This window comes from Penicillium argentinense, assembly GCF_028826775.1.
Source record: "Penicillium argentinense strain IBT 30761 chromosome Unknown utg000003l_segment0_segment0, whole genome shotgun sequence".
NCBI lineage: Eukaryota > Fungi > Ascomycota > Eurotiomycetes > Eurotiales > Aspergillaceae > Penicillium > Penicillium argentinense.
The window spans coordinates 1,137,752-1,157,657 of NW_026622662.1; the positions used below are offsets into that span (position 1 = coordinate 1,137,752).

General features: G+C 47.7%; 7 protein-coding genes across 7 annotated transcripts; 2 read left to right on the top strand and 5 right to left on the bottom strand.

Moving 5' to 3' along the window:
- Positions 1 to 149: 149 nt before the first annotated feature.
- On the bottom strand, positions 150 to 1,751 carry N7532_002550 (putative MFS maltose permease; the record flags this gene model as incomplete). The annotated part of the gene is made up of 1 exon (XM_056615044.1): positions 150 to 1,751. One exon carries the CDS (start codon positions 1,749 to 1,751, stop codon positions 150 to 152), a length of 1,602 nt encoding a protein of 533 aa, XP_056478016.1.
- Positions 1,752 to 2,211: 460 nt separating this feature from the next.
- On the top strand, positions 2,212 to 4,077 carry N7532_002551 (alpha-glucosidase; the record flags this gene model as incomplete). Its single annotated transcript, XM_056615045.1, has 3 exons — positions 2,212 to 2,289; positions 2,345 to 2,759; positions 2,822 to 4,077. 3 exons carry the CDS (start codon positions 2,212 to 2,214, stop codon positions 4,075 to 4,077), a joined length of 1,749 nt encoding a protein of 582 aa, XP_056478017.1.
- A 2,929-nt stretch (positions 4,078 to 7,006) lies between these two features.
- N7532_002552 (uncharacterized protein) lies at positions 7,007 to 7,753 on the top strand (the record flags this gene model as incomplete). The annotated part of the gene is made up of 1 exon (XM_056615046.1): positions 7,007 to 7,753. One exon carries the CDS (start codon positions 7,007 to 7,009, stop codon positions 7,751 to 7,753), a length of 747 nt encoding a protein of 248 aa, XP_056478018.1.
- A 2,091-nt stretch (positions 7,754 to 9,844) lies between these two features.
- N7532_002553 (Ergosterol biosynthesis ERG4/ERG24) lies at positions 9,845 to 11,436 on the bottom strand (the record flags this gene model as incomplete). The annotated part of the gene is made up of 3 exons (XM_056615047.1): positions 9,845 to 10,950; positions 11,001 to 11,305; positions 11,357 to 11,436. The coding sequence occupies 3 exons, from the start codon at positions 11,434 to 11,436 to the stop codon at positions 9,845 to 9,847; spliced, it is 1,491 nt and encodes a 496-aa protein (XP_056478019.1).
- Positions 11,437 to 14,488: 3,052 nt separating this feature from the next.
- N7532_002554 (uncharacterized protein) lies at positions 14,489 to 15,053 on the bottom strand (the record flags this gene model as incomplete). Its single annotated transcript, XM_056615048.1, has 2 exons — positions 14,489 to 14,758; positions 14,811 to 15,053. Coding segments are annotated over 2 exons (513 nt in total), but the record flags the coding sequence as incomplete, so codon positions are not given.
- Positions 15,054 to 15,829: 776 nt separating this feature from the next.
- On the bottom strand, positions 15,830 to 16,405 carry N7532_002555 (uncharacterized protein; the record flags this gene model as incomplete). The annotated part of the gene is made up of 3 exons (XM_056615049.1): positions 15,830 to 15,989; positions 16,022 to 16,172; positions 16,234 to 16,405. The coding sequence occupies 3 exons, from the start codon at positions 16,403 to 16,405 to the stop codon at positions 15,830 to 15,832; spliced, it is 483 nt and encodes a 160-aa protein (XP_056478021.1).
- Positions 16,406 to 18,157: 1,752 nt separating this feature from the next.
- N7532_002556 (aldo/keto reductase) lies at positions 18,158 to 19,485 on the bottom strand (the record flags this gene model as incomplete). Its single annotated transcript, XM_056615050.1, has 3 exons — positions 18,158 to 18,714; positions 18,771 to 19,237; positions 19,361 to 19,485. The coding sequence occupies 3 exons, from the start codon at positions 19,483 to 19,485 to the stop codon at positions 18,158 to 18,160; spliced, it is 1,149 nt and encodes a 382-aa protein (XP_056478022.1).
- Positions 19,486 to 19,906: the final 421 nt, after the last annotated feature.

The window sequence follows — 19,906 nt, forward strand, 5'->3', positions numbered from 1 at the left end:
GATTCATTTGAATCTTGAAGCTTCAAGTTCTTTCACGAGGGGAATCCAAGCTAATTTTTAAAGAAATCCATTACCGTAAAATTATACCCAGACTCAGCTATCCACAATATGGCATCTTGTACAACAAAAGCTATCTCCTTATATTAGGCCTAGTCCTTACTCGCACGCTCTTCTCGAACCTCGATTGCCTCTTCCTCGTACGGATCAACATTCGTCTGCGCGAACTTCCGAGCTGAAATACCTCTTTCAAACAACAAGTCCAGCTCTTCATAAGTGCGCCCCTTGGGCTCCGGGAGGCGGAAGTAAGCCCAAATAAGACTGAGGAGACAGGTCCCGGCCCAGAAATAAGCACTTCTAGCACCCCAGTGCCAAGCAGTCGAGTTCAGCTGGTAGTTCGTCAAGACATTCACAACAATATTGCTGATGTTGTAGAGACTGCGAGCAAGGACAATGGTCTTGGCCTTGAGTCGGGTCGATGAGAGCTCCGAGACTAGCGAGTATGTGACTGGGCCGACTGTGATGTCGTAGCAAAATGTGAAAATAATAAGCATCACGCCAATAGCCCATTTGGCGCCATTGTTGTCGGCAAATGAGAGACTTCCCGTGATGATGAGGAGGGTGAAGAGACAAGCTAGACCGCAGACGTGGATGGTTCGCCGACCGGCGACTGTCATTAAGAACCAGGAACCCAGTGTACCGATGACACCGAGTGCATATTGACCCAAGGACATATTGAATGATTGCACCGTGGGCAGACCAGCCTGGACCATGAAGTACGCGAAATACCCCATCAGGTTTTGACCGCACAGTGTCTGAACAAGCCAGACAAAACAGACAACCTCGGTTCTGCGCAGGTTCGTACCCTTGAAGCAATCCCAGTATGAAGTTCCACTGGACAGCGACATTTCCAACTCATTGGTGTGCTGGATCATAGCAATTGTCTCATCCAAGTTGAACGTCGGGTCGTTGTCGGAGGTCAGTCGCTGCAATGCACGACGTGCACCTTGAATATTCCCCTGACGGACATGCCACCAGGGAGATTCGGGCACAAAGAGACAGCCCATCAAAATAGGCAAGGGCCATGCCCACTGCACTCCGAAAGGAATGCGATACGCCCATTGATCGTCTCTTGAGATCGAGCCACGATTAACACCCACTGCGACGAACTGCCCGAATACCCAACACATATTGATGAAGGTAGTCAGATACGGACGCAAGACGACAGGACAAACCTCGGATGCGTAGGCGGCTGGGAGAGTCTGAAATATACCCCAGGGAATACCGGCCAGAATTTCAGCGGCAAGAAGCATTTGCACGTTGACGGCGAAGAAGAATAGGAAGATGACCGCCGTGATGGTAAAGAGAGCACAAATCATCGTTCGTCGGTATCCCAGTCGCTCCGAGATAAGACCATTTAGAAGAAGTCCAATGACTTCTCCGCATCGTGCACCGTTCGATAAACCCGATTGCCAGGATGCCGGGACAGCCCACTTCCCATCTGGTCCTTGGACGCCGAATTTCTTGTTGAAGGCAGGAGATGCATACATGGAGCTGAGCAGAGCGAGGTCGTATCCTTCCATGATGAGGGTCGTAGAGAGCAGAACAGACCAGCCGACGGCCTTGGGGTACAGCTTCACTGCTTGCAACAAGGTCATGGACTGTTCCTTCCTTGCGCCCTGCTTGCCTTCCAGGAGGGGAGGCTGCTTGGTGTCGACATCACAGTCCACCACATCGTGTGTTGTGGAAGTCATTGCAAGGAGCCGTTATGAGGCGTGAGTCTGTCAAGGGTTGAATAAGTGAGCTCAAGCGAAAAGGTACATGCTCAGACTAAGCGCCGAAGACGATTGTTCTCTTGGAAAATATCTCAGCGAGGGAGCGCTCAGGCGATTTATACAATCGCGCGACAGCAGAACCAAAGGCCATGGCGTGACCCCCAATATGCAGGCTGCGGATCCGGGGAAGAGCATTGTCAAAAATGCAACCGAGATAATTTGGAGAAAACCGGGGAAGCGCGGGGTGGAGTCGGCCCGCGGCGAATCAGAGCCCCTTTTGGGACTGGCCGGAGGCAAGCCGGCGGTTCGTCGGAGGTCAATGTATAACGCCGGCGACTTGGCGGCGAGGTTGAATCACGCGCCTCCGAGTAGAGTCCGAAAAGTAAACAATATAAACAAACCTGGTAGATTCTCCGACTTGTCACAAGTGCAAGCCACCATGTCACCGCACGCGACGAACGAGTCCACTGTCCCGACGGGGACGAACAGCTGGTGGAAGGAGGCAACGATTTACCAGGTGCGTGCAAGAACCAAACGACTCATCCGACCACTCTAACCAAGCATCCTTTCAGGTTTACCCAGCGTCCTTCTGTGATTCCAACGGCGATGGATGGGGCGACATCCCTGGCGTAATCGCCAAGATCCCCTACCTGCACTCCCTCGGCATCGATGTCGTCTGGCTATCCCCGATGTACGACTCACCTATGCACGACATGGGCTACGACGTGTCCGACTATGAGAACGTCCTGCCCGCCTACGGAACCGTACATGATGTCGAGAAGCTTGTCGAAGCCTGCCACGAACGCGGCATGAAGCTCATCCTCGACCTCGTCGTGAATCACACCAGCGACCAACACAAGTGGTTTAAGGAGTCTCGCAGCAGCAAGGATAACCCGAAACGTGATTGGTATTTCTGGCGCCCGCCGAGATACGACGAGAAAGGGAATCGCTTGCCGCCGAGTAATTACCGCGGATACTTTGCTGGGAGTACATGTGGGCTTTACCCATACTCGCGCATAACAAAGAAAGAAAATTCTAATGAGCAACAGGGACATGGGATGAACACACACAAGAATACTACCTCAACCTCTACGCCCCCTCCCAACCAGACCTCAACTGGGACAACAAGGAAACCCGCGAAGCAATCTATAACAGTGCGATCCGATTCTGGCTCGACAAAGGCATCGACGGATTCCGCGTCGACACGGTAAACAAATACAGCAAGCACACTGCCTTCCCGGATGTCCCCATCACAGACCCAAAGAGCTACATCCAACCCGCAATCGAAATGTGGTGCAACGGTCCTCGAATCCATGAGTTCCTGCGCGAAATGTACGACTCCGCCCTCTCTCCCTACGGCGATATTGTCACAGTCGGCGAGCTGGCAAACACGCCGGATCCCGCACAGGTCCTTGAATACGTTGGTGCCAAGGCGAAGGAGTTGAGCATGGTGTTCCACCTTGATATCGGACATATTGGCATGGGGGCGTTGGCAGACAAATACATCTTCCATCCGTGGCAGCTGACCCAGATGAAATCTGTTGTGAACAAATGGCAGTCATTCGTCGAGGGCACGGATGGGTGGACGACTGCTTTCTGCGAGAACCATGACAACGGGCGCTCGGTGTCGAGGTTTGGAGATGATAGTCCTGCTTTTCGAGAGGTGTCGGCAAAAATGCTGGCTCTCATGATGATTTCGATGACCGGAACGTTGTTTATTTACCAAGGTCAGGAAATTGGAATGATTAACGCGCCGAAGGATTGGCCTATTGATGAATATCGTGATATTGAAGGGCTGGGGTATTATCGGGAAGCTGTCAAGCAGACAGAGAGTGGAGCCGATCGGACGCGCAAGAAGAAAATTATGGATGGATTACGGATTCTCGCACGCGATCACTCCAGATTGCCCATGCAGTGGGATAATTCCGCGCATGCGGGTTTCACGACAGGAAAGCCTTGGATGAGGGCGCATGATTTGTACCCGGAAATCAATGTGAAAAACCAAGAGGGTGATTCGCAGAGTGTGCTGTCGTTTTGGAAAAATGTGCTGCGCCTGCGAAAAGAGTATCGGGAGCTTTTCATCCATGGTGCGTTTGAGGTGCTGGATTTTGAGAACCTCCAGACGTTTTGTTTCACGAAGTCGAGAGACTACAAGCAGGCGCTTGTCATTCTCAACTTCACGTCGGAGATTCAGCCTTTTACACAGGCCGATAAGGTTTCGGATATGCGATTACTTGTTGGGAATTATGAAAAATCGGCTGGTGAAATGCTTCGGCCGTTTGAAGGGAGAATCTATATTAACTAGAAGAAAGTCTTACGAGATTTCAATTGCCCGGGGAATTTGCCGGGGGTTGGATTATCACATTAAGAATCTGCATCTTCGTGATCAACCTCCTTAACCTGTGTACCAATAAGAAGAGAAATTCTGTCTTGGATAGTTTCTTTCGTCTGCAAGAAAACACCAATACTCCTTGCACCTCTATGATGATTCTCATCTAATCATACTGAGACAGATATTGAAGCATGCGTGTGTGCCAGTATTCTGCCAAAAATTCAAGAATAGAGAGACCGTGCTCGTCGAATTTTCTTCAACCATGCTCGAGGAAAGGGAAAGCAAGCTAAACCGATTTGAAACTATGAGGCGCTGCTAGGAGAAAGGCACATACGGAAGGGTATAGCATCCCGGGCCCACTTTCCTTTTTCGCCAACGCTTATGCCCTATTCCAGATTGATGGCTTGGTTACCTAGCATCGGCAGACAATGAGGCTTTTAGAAATACGAAAAAGGTTTTATATCCATACCACTTGTTGGAGCTTCGTCGATCGTACAAGAGTAGGAGTATCAACATTACCAGCTCTGAAGGCAGGTAGGTGACTGTTTAGATGACTGTTCAGCCGGTCGTTCAAAAGACTGCATGGGCGACTGCTTCGATGATTGTCATTCATAATAGGGCGGTCAAATTGAGGTGCAGATCTCTATGATCCAGGCGTCAAGCCCGACTGAAATTTAGATGTATATTAGGATTTTTTATTTATTTGTTGTTTTATAAAAATAAATCGTGTTAATTTAAAGGTAGAATATCATGCTACGAACATGTTGGTATCACCAGCTAGGTACTGTGTACACAGTTAATTGGACAGTGTGTATGCTCCAAAGCAAAAGTCAATTGATTCTTGTTGATAGATGTAGATGTTCAGTCTAGTTGGAAAACACCCCTAGATCCCACACGCCGGCCTTCGGCGGTCACAACACCGGGGCCACAGCCCAGCGCAAGAATGCGTACACCAAGCAAGGGATGTTATCCATCGGTCGCTAGCAGTGGGTCACAGCCAGTTTGTTCTGACAGGAGAATATATCCCGACAGTATTCCTCCCAGCTGTTTAGAATAGACCGTTTCCATTTTGCCATCATTGCCACATAGACCTGCGCAGCTTCGAATTTGAAGCCCGTTGTCACGAAGAATTGCTGGCATGCATATATCAGCTTCAATGAGCGCAATGTAACAATTAGTACTCCGCCAACAACCTCAATGGTAAACCTTGGTTCTTTGGGACGGTGAGTATCTTGGAGGGTGCGTGATTGAGGTTTGCGGACCTTGAATGCCAGCGGCGGATGAATCGGTTTCGTAAGCTTGATACATATTTCCATCCAGTATCTTCCTCCGTTGGGTATTTTTTGAGGTAGAGAGGTGAATTGAGAAAGAAGAAATACAGACGTGAATCACGGAAGCATCCCTCTTATATCGTTTGTCAAGATGAGGGAGAAAAGAGCCGACAAGTTATTGTGATTGTCCCAATTATTGATACCTTTCATGTGAAAATAATGTGATGACCTTTCTCATGATACAAAGGCTCTTCTTAAAGACGGTCCGTGAATGGCTTCTTCGCTTGAAGAGGATGAAGCGTTCTCTCAAATCCTATCTTGAATATTGCAGTCAAATCAATTTAACAAGAGGTTCCAGATGAAATGGTCTCTTTCTGAATAAAACTTATTATCTACGTACGGAAGAGAGCGGTGATTGAAGAGCGAAGAGACCCTACTACAGTTATTCTCAAAATCATCTTGATTCACATGTTCGCGACCCACTGCCAAGACCTCAGCCTTGTTGGTTTATTGAGCAGCCAGCAATAAATTGAGGACCCACCAACACGCAGGTTTATGGTGCATTTTACTTTTCAATTGTATCAAAATGCATTCCAGGATATATTTTTCGAAGGATGTACTTTTGTGACAATGATCAGATTCAAATCAAAACGATAGATTCTGATGGGCGGTCAAATATTGATATTCACTATAAAATTGTATCCGAAGAGATTTCCACCGCGGCCCTCAATTCACTGCGGCTTGCCCAATGAACGATCTGCGCGAATGTCTTGGTAATGGGGTCCGCAAAGAGTTGGTCAGTGGCTAATGGTCAGTGCCTATGGGTCAAGACGATTTCGAGAACGACTGTATCATTGTTTTGCCAAAATAAAACTAGCTCTCAGGTGCAAGAGCCGCCTTAGGGAGCAACTTCCCACGAGATGCGAAGCATATTCTCCTTCCTGATCTTGTCTTTGGTGCTAATTGATTCCCAAGGAACTAATTCCTTCGCTTGACAAATCTTCAAATGTAGCAGAAAGAGTTCATGGATACATTTCGGCTCCCCATGAAGCCACGAACCACAGCGCAGAATTCCGGTAGATGTATCATGATATCGCACGAAAAACGACACGCTACCGGCGCGGTACACCAGAAAAATCTATGGGAATTTACCCAGGAACTGCGCATACTTGCTGACACAGCTACGCACGAGCCACAACTGGCTATCTAGCTATCGAAAGAAGATTGGCTACAGTAATGATGATCGGTGTGAGTGTTTCAATTGACACTCTGGCATTGGCGGTCGGGATGTGGTACTGTCATCATCGCCGCCTGTCGCAACCCAGGGTGTAGTGGATATATGCTTCAACCAATGGAGTCGCAAGAAAGAGTCTGAATTGCTGTGTAGCCCCTATCCGGCAATTTATGGGGGCAAGCTGACTAATACAAAACAATCGGCAATTTAGATAATCCACCTCCGAGCTAACTATGGATTCCAACACCGCCTTTTTTTCTTACTCAGCAAAGCTAATTTCTCCTTTTCTCTCTTGGGTTATTTTTCTTCGCTCACACTCATTTTGAGTCTGCTCAACTAATCACAATCAATTTAATATTCTTACTTCATAAAGGAAACAGCGATACTCAGTTTAAAAATGGAGCAATTCGAGAACCAAGAGGGAACAACTCTTCATTCGTTGGGCAGCCGCACGATTATTCGATATGAGAACAATCTTGTCGTGAAGTCGGGCGATATTCGTGCTCACGAAGCACAAACACTTCAGTTTATCGCAGCGAAAACGACAATACCTGTTCCCAAAGTTCATAATATTCATTACGAAGATGGGAAAGTGATGGCCATCGTAATGGACTACATACCTGGCAAGCGACTCGACGAAGCGTGGGATACTTTAGACTCTCATCAGAAACTCTCCATCGCCAACGAGCTTCATTCTTATCTGAGCCAACTTCGCAAGTTGAAAGGCGACTACATCGGAGCAATTGGCCGTGGTCAGGCTATAATTGGCCAGATTTCATCACTTGAGGGAGGTCCATTTGATTCTGAACAGCAGTTCAATGAGTTTATACTGGGAGATATCGTCAAATCAGCGCCAAAAATTCTGCGGCATTATGCCAAATATGCGCTGATGGATAACCATGATATCGTCTTCACTCATTCTGATTTGTCTCCGCGGAATATTCTTGTCGACGGAGGCCGTGTCACAGCTATCATTGACTGGGAATATGCCGGTTGGTACCCGGAACACTGGGAATATATTCAGGCCCTCCGACAACTGAAACCAATGCCTGACTGGCCCGATTATCTGTCTCGGATTCTTCCTCCCAGATTTGAGAGGGAATACATAGGCATGTCATTTCTATCTCGTCTCATGCGCCACTGACTACGGATATCAGGTCGTCGTTTGAGATGAGAACCAAGGAAGCAGGAAGCATCGCATTTCTGAATACAAGAAAATGAAGCAAAAAAACCCCGAAAACATTAAATACAGGCATGATTGCACCTCGCGTAGCTTCATAGTAACCCTAGCTGGTTTTACCTGGCTGGGCCAAAGTGCTAGAGCATCTGTCAGCGATGGATCCCTGCTTATTTCTTCTTCCATGGGCGTAACCTACTCAAAACATATCCGCTTGTAATAAGCAAAAATAACTCACTCATCCCCGGCCTCTAAGCACACATCGGTCATTTGATCAATAGCCGAAGCTCTTTGAGACGCATTTAAATGCCCATTGTTCACCATCCGAGTCAAGGCATCAGCCACCCAGCTCTGGCAATTCCAATCCGCATCCGCAGGCCTATTTTTCACCGGGGTTCTTGAAACGACTCCTCTAATAGATGCTATTGAAATAAAATACACACCATTAACTAATATCGCGGGGTCTTTAACTAGCAACTAGTCATTGATAAGAGGCTTTTCTTTCCACAGGAAAGAGGTAAGCGCGAAATACGCTGGAGCTACGTGGCCACCACGCATTGTGAGAACAAACAAGTAAGCAACGTAACATCTACCCCTGTTCATATCTCAGGAGAATGAGATCGAGAAGACTGACTCCTTGATCAGATTTATCGGTCGCCTGATTGCGGTGTACACTGACCAACTTCGCTGCCAACAGCCCTCTGCCTGATTCAAATCCTATCATGGCATCGGCGATATCGTTTGGCGAGTCAAACTCTGGTTTGCAAGCAGGAATCGTCAATGGCAATATCACTACACAGTTCTGTTAGTTACGACTAATAACATTTATGGACTATGACTGATTCGCCTGGCTTCGTTAGTGCAATCGGAAACGTCATTGAATCAAGCGTGCTTACGGGATCTGCGAACAACTAGCCCTCACGATGACAAGGACCGCATTGAAAAGACCAACGGAGGGTTACTTAAAGACTCATATTGCTGGATTTTAGACAATGGGCAGTTCAAACAATGGCAAGACAACCAGAGCAGCCGTCTCCTCTGGATCAGGGGTGATCCTGGAAAAGGCAAGACAATGCTTGTATGCGGTATTATCGACGAATTGACGCGATCGACCGGAGATAATGCGAATATCTCCTTCTTTTCTGCCAAGCTACCACGTACGAATCAATAATTCAACGGCAGTTCTCCGTGGCTTGATATATTTATTGGTCGAGAAGCAGCCATGTCTTCTCTCCCATGTACGGAGCCGGTACGACCAAGCGGGAAAGACACTATTTGAGGACGTAAACGCATGGAATGCGCTCTCAAAAAGCTTCAACCATATTTTGAAAGATCTAATCTTACAGAATACTTATTTGGTGATCGATGCGCTAGACGAATGCATAACGAACCTCCCTTTCCTTCTAGACTTGGTTGTCCAGGAATCGTCCACCAACTCACACGTGAAATGGATTGTCTCGAGCCGCAACTGGCCTGGTATCGAAGAGCGTCTGAATACTGCAACTCAGACAGCGCCTATCTCATTAGAGCTAAATGAGATATCCGTATCTAACGCCGTGCAACAGTTTATTCGGCATAAGTTTCACCAAATGGCAGAATTCAAAAAGTATAAAATGAACTCCGTGATACTGTTTACCGTCACTTGTCGTCAAATTCACAAGGCACTTTCCTCTGGGTGGCCCTGGTGTGTCAAGATCTTAGCAGGACATCGCGGAGGCATGTCCTTAAGAAGCTTAAGGAGTTCCCTCCTGGACTGGATGCTTTATACGGTCGAATGATTGATCAGGCTCGAACGTCTGAAGATGCTGAGGTCTGCAAGCGAATACTGGCTGTCATGTCAATAGTGTATCGGCCTATCAGTCTTGACGAACTGACCGATGACGACGAAGTTTTACTAGAGATTATCGCAATTAGTCGCTCGTTCCTGACTTTGCGTGAAGACGTTATTGTTTTCCTCCATCAGTCTGCAAAGGAATTTTTACTTAAAAAGGCGCGACTGGAGGAGTTTCCAGGAGGCAAAAAAGCCGAACATCTTGCAATTTTCTCGCGGTTGGTAGACTAGTAGATACCGGGGACGATGCGGCTGCGAACAATAGACGTATAGCGCTTCCAGTCGGCGCCATATTTCCTCTTGCACTTCTCTTCGTCACGTCCCTCCCGGTGGATGAGGAGGACACCGAAATAAAGCATGAAGAAGTAAGTGAAACCAATTCCCCACCCGCGGACTTCAGGGGTCTGTATAGCCTGCTTCTGTACGTCGCCAGCGCTGTTAATACTTTCAACCATGGTATAGCCAGCAATCCCGGTGGGCAATGAATACGACCACGACATTAGCCAGTCGCCTAAGTAGTTGATATGGCGCGCTAATCCCCACCAGCCGGAAATCATCAGCTTAGAGCCACTTGATGTCTGGATGTATTGAATATGCTTCACACGGGGGTCGTCGGGGTCCGTACGGAAACGGTTCTTCTGATTGTTGGCGCCGCGGAAGATCCAGTATCCCACACCGGTAATGGTCAAAGTTAACAGAATATCACTCAAGCACAATTCCAATGGGAAAACCGCAAGGTATCTGGTTTGGAGATTGTAGATGAAGGGTACCCACACCAGGTGTCCAAATGAAAGCATATAACCAAATCCATCCATAATCACATCAATAGTGGTTAGAACTGCTGGTTCCATGTATAGCGCATCCAGCACATAGAAGGTTTGGAATGCGGTCGAGAGTGCGATAGAGTTTGAGATGTAGCCATACGTTCTGTATTGGCGGGCCATATTGGACAAGTTCAATATGATCCACCCAAGCAGTCCTGGCCTCATCTCACACCATACATTGATATCAACCGTCCGTGAGGCTTCGTCGACAAAAGGAATAGGCAGTTGTACCCGCGGATTCAGCTCCCGGCCTATGAAGAAGTCATACAGAGCATTTCCGGTGTGGCCACCCGGCGCCAACTCTCTTAGTTCGGGATTGGGTTGACCGGGCTCAGGGACCGAGAAACTTTTTGCATAAACAAAGGTTGCGAGGACTATGCAGATGATCAAATTTGCCGTGATAATCTGCAAGTAGTTGTCCCATAGAAAAACCCATATAATGAAATCAGCACCGTACATGCATGTGCCCAGAGCTAAACCAGAGAGGATCCAAACGGCAGAAGAAAAAGCTAGAACCAGATTAGGCGATACCATAAGAAGAGCATCCAGTGGTTCATACCGTTGAACTTGTAGCGAAGCCTTCCTTTGCAGGCCAATTCTGTGCCCTCAGCCACCTCACCAGGTAGAAACACGAACAGAACCAGACTGAGCAAGTAATAGCTCAGCACCCACAGTGTTACTTGGATGTCAAAAAAAGCGTTGAGACCGTCTTGGGGCCAATTAACTTCCTCCTTTAACTTATGGAGGGACAATGTCGATGGATCGAGCAGCGACGGAGCAGGGCAGCCAGACGCATCATTACAGAGGAAGGTGAAGGCGTAGATAAGGGTTGAGAGACCGAAGATGAATACAGATGCGCCGAGACTGTTGAACGTCAATCTTAGGGATAAATCACGCGACAATGGGACCACATACGGCTTACCACACCCATGGCCCCGCTTCCCCTGACCTGATTGAACTGGCGCCTTAGCTTTGGAAGCCTTCCTGAGCTTCATGGTGTGTGTCTTTGAAATGAGGCGGAATATCTCTCGAGGAGAGCAAGTATAGGGTGGGGGCAACGCAGGAGCGACGAGAGCTGTCACAAGGCCGCACGTATACCAAGTAACCCACCGAGGAGGCAGGGAAAAAACGAGTGCTTTGGGAGTCTTAACGGCTTCGGAACTACGGGCTCATATAAATGTTGTGCGCTGACAGCACGACCGTATAGGGAAGCTTCCGAGAAGGCGAGCTGGTGGTCTGAGCCGGAAAGGTTGGTGGCCGAGGTGGGTCTGCGGGTACCTTTGATTCTCCACACGAACCATTGCTGTCGCAGCATGAAGCAGCCATGTGAGTCTTAAGGGGACGATGGAGAATGATCCGACGATAGATTCTGTAACCCATATCCAGACGGAAGAGGCAAAGTAGATAGAGCCCGAGCATATGTATATCGTATAGGAAGCAGTTTTAGGTCTAGTAGAACTGAGTAAGGTAATAGAGGAGTCGTGAGTCGAACTATTGAAGCACTCGTAGAGACCTCATTTCTGGAAAGTAAACGACCAACGAATATTTACCGACCAAATAAAATGAGTCAAGCTACTATTGGTGCCCTCGGGGCGGATAGACGGAGTTAGTGTAATACTGACTCGCACATACACCCGGTGGAATTCTGGAGGATGTCAGCACTTGGCAGTCTCAGCCCCACGCAGATATCAGGAATGCATGGAATCTGAGAATGGTAAACCATGGAAAGCACAAGCAAGGATCATATTGGCCTGCTAGTGTTGGTCCTCTACAGCGGTAACACAGTCTTCGTCACGTATTGCGGGCAAGGACAACCGGCTGCGGGTGAAAAGGAAGAAGGGAAGGACAAGGAGGTGATCAAGCCAGGTCGCTAGACTTGCTTGCCCCCTCCCTGCAATTACTACGCAAAAGTAACTATTTAGAACACCTCTGGTCCCCTTCTTCTTGACATGTTTGGTTTGTTTGTTAAGGGGCAGGTTCTAGAACGAATAACTCGTACAAGACAATACAAAGGCTATTTTTATACGGTTATCTAAAACGGTATTAGATTACAGCAAGCACAGACTCAGGGGTAGACTAACTAGAATAGGCATAGTACATATGATGCAAGATGGAGTTCAAAAACAAAATAAAAAGAAACAAACAGGTGAAGCTAATTTCGAGCAGCCCTGTAGTCTCTTGCCCAAACGGTCCACGAGCCTAGTTTCTTTGTTTCTCAGACAGCAGACCTCCTTACCTTGGCGATCTCAATTTTGCGGATAGTCTTCTCAGCCGAGCTGGGCTGCGACGATAGAGTCATCGTGGGTTGAGGATCGGCTTTGGGGCAAATAGAACCAGATGCAATAGAAACCCATCAATTCTTATAAAAATTAAATAACCGTGGGGCATCATGCGCCAATGACTGGTCGTAGGAAATACTTCATTGGAAGAGCCGAGGGAATTGATAGGAAAACACATGCCTCGCAGTCTTCTAGGCGATCATGTTATACTACTCGTGAATACGGTCGGTTCTATTACCAGAAAGCCCCCTCCAGAGCTTTCATTCACCACTCAGAGGCTGTGTCAGACTCCAAGGATATCCTAGATGGCACAAGGGAATAGTGCCGCACCGGAGAGTAGCTTCGAGAGATGAGAATCATCAATAATATATATACTTTCTTTTCAGGGCGAATCACCCAGGCTCGCATTTTTCGGTGGAGGAAATTCAAAAGAGGCTCAGCAGGGCATTGCTCGGTTTCGTCGATGTGGATTCGATCTCCGGGAGCGGGACACTGCAAGGGTGGGAACAAGATTGCTCGGATTGGGGCCATTGCAGCACCTAAAATGGGGTGGCAGAATCTCCAAAGGGGGTTGGTAGAAAACGACTCTTACTGGTTGGTTTTGGCTTACCGCACTAGCGCTTACCCTGTTCTCACCCTCGGGTCGCCCATTTAGTTTTGTTCCCGAAACATGGCGGCCATGATTGCGATTCTAAAGCGTGGCTTTCGAAGGATAAAAGGAGGCAAGTACTCCTTCGATTATTCGTGGCTTCCGAATACTTGCCAATCATTTCCTGTCTGCAAATCCAATTTCAGGCCTATCGTTCACCTCTTGTATTATAAACCTTGAAATCACTCATCACAATGGCTACTACCTCTCGCGGACAATCTGAACTCTCTAGCCGGGAGAGAAAATCTTTTCGACAGAGAAGAGATCGGCGCAAATTGAATCTTGAGAAGAAGTTGAATGAATACAGCAAGATATGCGGGGCGGATGTTTGTTTGGGCATTCAAATTCGAGATTCCGGCCAGGTTTTTATCTTCTTAGCGGATATATCGGGATTTTGGTTGTTTCTTGGCTCCCAGCTAGTATGTCCTCGGCTATACTTGTAGTTTAAGACGCGCTGACCTATGCAGGCGTCATATTATCCAACACCAGTGCAAAAAACCGAACGGAACATCTAGGACATATAGCAAATATATGCTTTTGCCTTGGGGGCTTCCAATTCCGTGCAGTGGGTTTCCATGCGTCAAATTTCACCGCCCATGGAGGGTCGAATAGGCGTCTTTCAAGAATACTGTAACGAATACACCGATGTGCAGTCTTCCAATATTTTAATTAATTATCGTACGAAAGCCAACTTCGGCTGATTTCACCTCCTATTGTAAATTTTGGGGAGATGCAAGGATGTTGGATCGGAAAAGAAGGAGCTTGAGCCAATCAAAGCACGATCTGCACACAATAACGATTGTCTGATTGTCACTATAAGTAGCCTTAGGCTTGGAAGCTACAAAAGTCGTGGTCGGTACATCCTTTCCTTGCTTGATACTGTAGCTCTATGAACACTTAGGGTGCCCTAGTCGCCACCAAAGCTATTGTTCACCTTGATCTTGCACATAACTTAATTTCCAAGAAGTGAGCTGTTAGATAGTGTGGAAAGTGTGGCAGATGATTGACTGTATTGGCATCTATCTGGGAGAGAGAGGAAGGAGAGGAGCGAGAAGTGGAGAGGAAGGAGAGTGGGGCGCGTACTGCCCCGATCTACCGCCTTCCTCTAACATGAGCAATCTAAGAAATTCCCAAATCGTTATGCATTGAGTACCCATAAACAAGATGATTGACTGCGTCTTGTTCTGTTGGCAAATTTTGGATCTCCCAGATCATCCATAATATCTCCTCCGGCGTTCCAGAGCGGAGATTAGCAACCATTCGGCGAAGAGCGGCACTGAAGTTTAATAGCTCGGCAGTATAAGCCTTGCGTCTCTGATCACAAGCTGGGTCGTATAAGCACTGGCGTCCTTCGGTCACACACGTCGTGCATAGGGTCGCACCAGAGCACTACGGTGGAGATATCAGCACTGGCATTATATGTGGGAACGATGTTTCTGACCTTAGATCTTCTTTTCTGACATTCGGTGCAGACTAGAGCAACAATGCGTCGCTTTTTTATCGGGGAGTTTATTTCTAGATGCTGTGTGCTGAATTTTTTGTACCGACGCAGAAGCTCGCGCAGAGAATTATTTTTCGGCATTGCGAGAGTAGATGAGTGATAGTCGCTTTGCGGATAGAAAGGTTGGGATCTGATAGTAGACTCCGAGAGTGAAAAGATGGGTGGAATCCGTGATGTCGAAGAACTCAGAGGAGTCAGTCAGGGTCTTTATTCTTCTTTCACATCCTAGCTCACAGTTCTTTTTGTTTGTTAGTCAGAATCAGCCATGGCTCGGAGTTCTCTTTGTTTGCTAGCCAGAATCAGCCATAGCAAACAATGAACCCAGCTAGGTGGCCCACCTTCGGGTAAGACTCCGCAATCCGATTAGCAGATAATCAATAAAACCGAGGAATTAGCTCCCATTGGCTAGATTAATATATCCCAGAGCCCCGCTTCATGCGTCGCTGGTTCCACCTTAATGCATAACTAGGACCGAAACATATCGATACAATTTCAAGTTGCAGCACCTCTATGCTCTTTTGGCCTTCCTACTCAATAAAAACTTCTTATTCCTCCGCTCCAATGCAGTTTTTCCACCTTGATCATGAACATGACTTAATCTCCCTGCATCTCGCAGTAAGGACTAATATAGGAAAGCGAGCGAAGACATAGTCTCCGCCTGATCTCTGAAGCTAAGACTCTCCTTAGCCTACATAGGAGAGGCCGATCATACTTTAAGGGGTTTTTTTATAAGAGTATTTGCCAAGTAAGTACACCTTGGAGGGGCATTCGCGAAACACAAGCTAGTCCTTTGAATTCATAATTGATGTCAATAGCAAAACTTTACCTAAATACAAGAGAAAAAAAATCTAACTGAGCAAAATTTAACATAAAACGGCCATACCAGATACTCCTCCAAGAGAGAGGACCAAGAGAGGGAGGGCATTAATTTACTGGCTTTCCGTATTTTCTGGCTATTGCTAGGCGCAGGCACAGGTCGACGGGGAAGATCCGGTGTCCGAGGAGCTTGAAGCTGTGGACGAAGAAGATCCTTGAGCAGGCGTCGAAGTCGCAGGAAGGCTCAGAGGGAGGATTGCACTTGTGGTGGTCAAGGGCTCATGGTCAGACGCGTTGCATGAGCTGTCAGTCTTAAGCCCATTATCCGCATACACCCAGCTTTGTCACCGTTCTGATTGAAGAAAGTGACTTCACCGGTCTGGTTGACCAGGATCCAAGCAACATTCTTGCCGTTTTCAGTGCCACATGCCGCTACATCAATACTAGCCGAATCTTTGCGTGTGCCATTCACGACCTCGCTTATTTCTAAAACAAAATTTTAATCAGCATTTATCGGTGAACGCCTAGATTTAATTGTAGCATTCACCAGAGCAATCGTCTCCGTTCAATTTTCCAAACGATGCAGAGTAGCCTGTGCATCCATGGTTATCATTAGAGTATATCTTACACTCACGATCTTCGTCGATGACCTGGAGAGCGCCCCCAAAAGAGGTGCGTATAAATACTCGAACAAGGATTGCAGGGACTGAAAAGCGCATTCTAGTAAATTCGATCGAAATGGGAATAAGCTATGCTGGGAGGTTGAGAAATGGAGAGTATTCCACGGGCTTTTATACAAGGGGTTCCTTGATGTGTAGGATTGTAGCACTTCTGCGACACCATTTTCGGCCACCTCCCCTGCATCCTTTTTGGTTCATCAGGGGAGCATATTCGATCAGTTTTCCTCGGCTCACCTTGAAACTGTATGCATTTGTTGCGACACCATTTTTGGTCCTGCAGACCCACATCCGAGTGGCACGGCATGTTAGCCCGAGTGAGGCCGACAGAGTGGGACAGCCTGCGACACCCTTTTTGTCCATTATTTTGTTAGCCCTTCGCTACTCGTGATCCCGAACCTCCGTCATCATATTCTGGTTTAGGGAAGGCGTGGCCAAAAAAGTTGGTGAGGACTTGCGACACCATTTGGTCCTCCCCCTGCCCACAATCCCGAGTAAATTGTTGCTGACTCACCCACACCAGGAAAGATCTTCCGTGTCAGCTTTTTATAATCTAGAACTCCACAGTAGCATTGACTCTATGAAGGTCTTCAATTTTCCAATCCTGTCTCCTGCGCTTTTTCCAGTTCTCTAACAGTCTCTGCATAGGTCGAACTATGGCCTCTGAATCTCCGCGGACCACTAATAATGGCGGCACAATCAATGTTTTTCAACTCCTCCACCAGCATCGATCAAGACTAGTTCCGGGTCCAGATCACATATCCACCCTGGATACAATAATCGACCTTGGCAACTGGTATGCTGATCAAAAGAAGTTCGGGGAGGCCGAGGTTCTGTATCAGTATGCGTTGAAGGGCTATCACAGAGCATTGGGACAGAACGCAGCTTCTTCTCTCGACACTCTAGACAACCTCGGAATTATATACGCTGCAGCGGACAGGCTAGAGGAAGCCAGGGAAACATATTTTTCAGCGCTTGAGGGCAAGCTGGGGGCTTTGGGTGCTGAACACCCCTCCACCCTCATGACAGCGCATAATATTGGAAATTCTATGCCGACCAAAGTAGAATGGACGAGGCGGAAACTTTGTACCGTCTCGTCTTATCGGGCAAGCTAAAGCTCCTGGGCCCAGGGCATATCTCGACCCTAACGACAATGTACAAGCGAGCTATATTGGGGCGCCAGAAAGCTTTAGGTCCTGACGAGACCTCCACCCTGGATGCAGCCAACAATCTTGGTGCTCTGTATCAAGCTCTTGGAAAGAGTACAAAAGCCCAAAAACACTACAAGCGAGCGTTTGAAGGTTACGAGAAGAATCTTGGACGACATCATTCCAAGACTCGGCAAGCTGAATTTGGCTTGAATGTATCCATTTACTGCTCAAATTGGCGCAGGGGTCATTGGATCTCAAAGGTTCTATTTGGAAGCAGACTGAGAGTGTGAGATGTACAGGATGATCGTGAACGGGTGAGAAGCAGGTGGTATTGGCTATCTGCTGCTGTCTTCTGCTATCTGAGAGAGAGAGAAGAGGAAGGAAGAGAGAGCGTGGGAAGTGAGAGAAGAGGTACAGAGTCAGGTGACTGTGGTGACTAAGTGAGTACCTGATGTATGTACGCTCAGTTATTTTCGCCAAGCTAACACTGAATAATTGGTTGAACTTCGTGAGATAGTATGTAACACAAGTGGGAGAGACGGGAACCCGTACAAGCAATTAGTACCGACAAAAAATTTTCTACATAAAACGTTCGTGCGCAAACAGAATATTTCCAGCGTCTCAGCATTTGCAACGTCAACTGTTAGATCTTCCTGGGCTTTATCGGCTGTGGCTCTTGGACTATGTCCAAATATGCTGCCAGCTTTACCATTCCGATCTCACTCGCCTTCACTCCTAACTTATACTGCGCACCCGAAACACTTAGTAAAAAGTTCAGTGGGAACCCTACATCGAAGGGTGTTGCCGCATCGATTTCATCAATCTCCTCTTCACTCAACTCCAAGCTCAATGCCTCAATGTTCCCCTTTAAATGTTCAATCCTCCTTCCCCCGACAACTGGGAATACGTACGGGGCCTTGTGCATGACGTATGCGAGTGCCACACTTGTGATAAGGGTGTGGCGTTTGTCCCCAATTTGCTCAAGGACTTTTGCAACAGCGATCTCGGCTTCGGTGGGAGGAATAAACCGGCGACCATCGTCGGATTGGCGTTGCTGCTCGGACTTGAAGTTACCACTACCAAGTGCTCCCCATGGTGCCAGCGCTATGCCTTCGTTTTTGGCCATTGGAATGATGTCTCGTTCGAAATCACGGCAGGCAGCAGACCAGCGGCCCTGGTAAACAGAGAAGGTACGTAGGCCTATTGGGCCTCAGTTAGCAGAAGGAGCAGAGAGCGGAGAGGATACTCATACGCACCGTGATCGCGGGCATATTGATTTGCTTTTGAAACAACCCAGGCAGGAGCGTCACTTATTCCGAGATAGAGGACCTTTCCGGCGGCCACCAGGTTGTTCAGAGACTGCATCACTTCCTCAATGGAGGAAGTAAAATCCCACCAGTGGACATATAACAGATCAATGTAGTCTGTCTTTAACTTTTTCAGACTTGCATCCACACTCAGCTTCAAACTTTTTGTATTGTTGCCCTGATAGTTAGCCCGGATACCCAGCTTTTCCCCCGGGCCGGGATAGAAGGACGTGTACTTGGTAGCAAGCACAATTTGATCTCGAACGCCACGTTCAGCCATCCAGTCTCCGACCCAGACCTCAGATTCTCCTGCCTGATAGCTATTCGCCGTATCAATGAAGTTGCCACCATTGTCAAAAAACTGGTCAAGCAGTGAAAATGCAGTCTCCCGGCTGCATTCACCCATATATTCTTTCCTGTGTTTGGAGTCAGCTCGAGTATACCAAATGTGGTTTCATTTGACCCTTGAATGCGACACCGTGGTATTCTCACACCTCATAGATTCAGAACCATCTAGAAGATGAAGGATAATCACATACCATGCCTCACCAAAATTTGCAGTACCCAAGCATAGCGGCGAAACTCTTACTCCAGCGCTTGGGGCAAGCAATCTATGGTAACCCAAAGGACTCTTTGGCTTGGGGGTATTCGCGAGCGACGACATGCTTAAGATGCTGGTAGAAGATATTGAGATGTGGATGAACTGGTTACTGACTGGAAAACTTCCCTTATATAGCGTGGGTTTGCGTTGCCAAGGAAGGGTCAGTAGCACATTTACAAGCTTACCTTACTCATAGCTACGAAGTTTTAGTTATCACCCTTTTACCCTACCAACCACCACATTGCCCGAGCCTAATTTCCTGTCGGAGGTACGGAAGGAGCGGCGGCCCGAATGCATCAGTCCTCGGGTTCGAAGTCCGCCGCAGTCCGGGCCCGTGAACAGCGGGGAAAATCCCTAGCACCCTTCCGAGCGGATAAAATCCTTAGCACCCTTCCGAGCCTATTGGGACAATTTACGACATGGGAGCAGGGACTTATTACCCCATAATGTTGATCTGCGGGTACTGTTGAAAGTCAATACACGC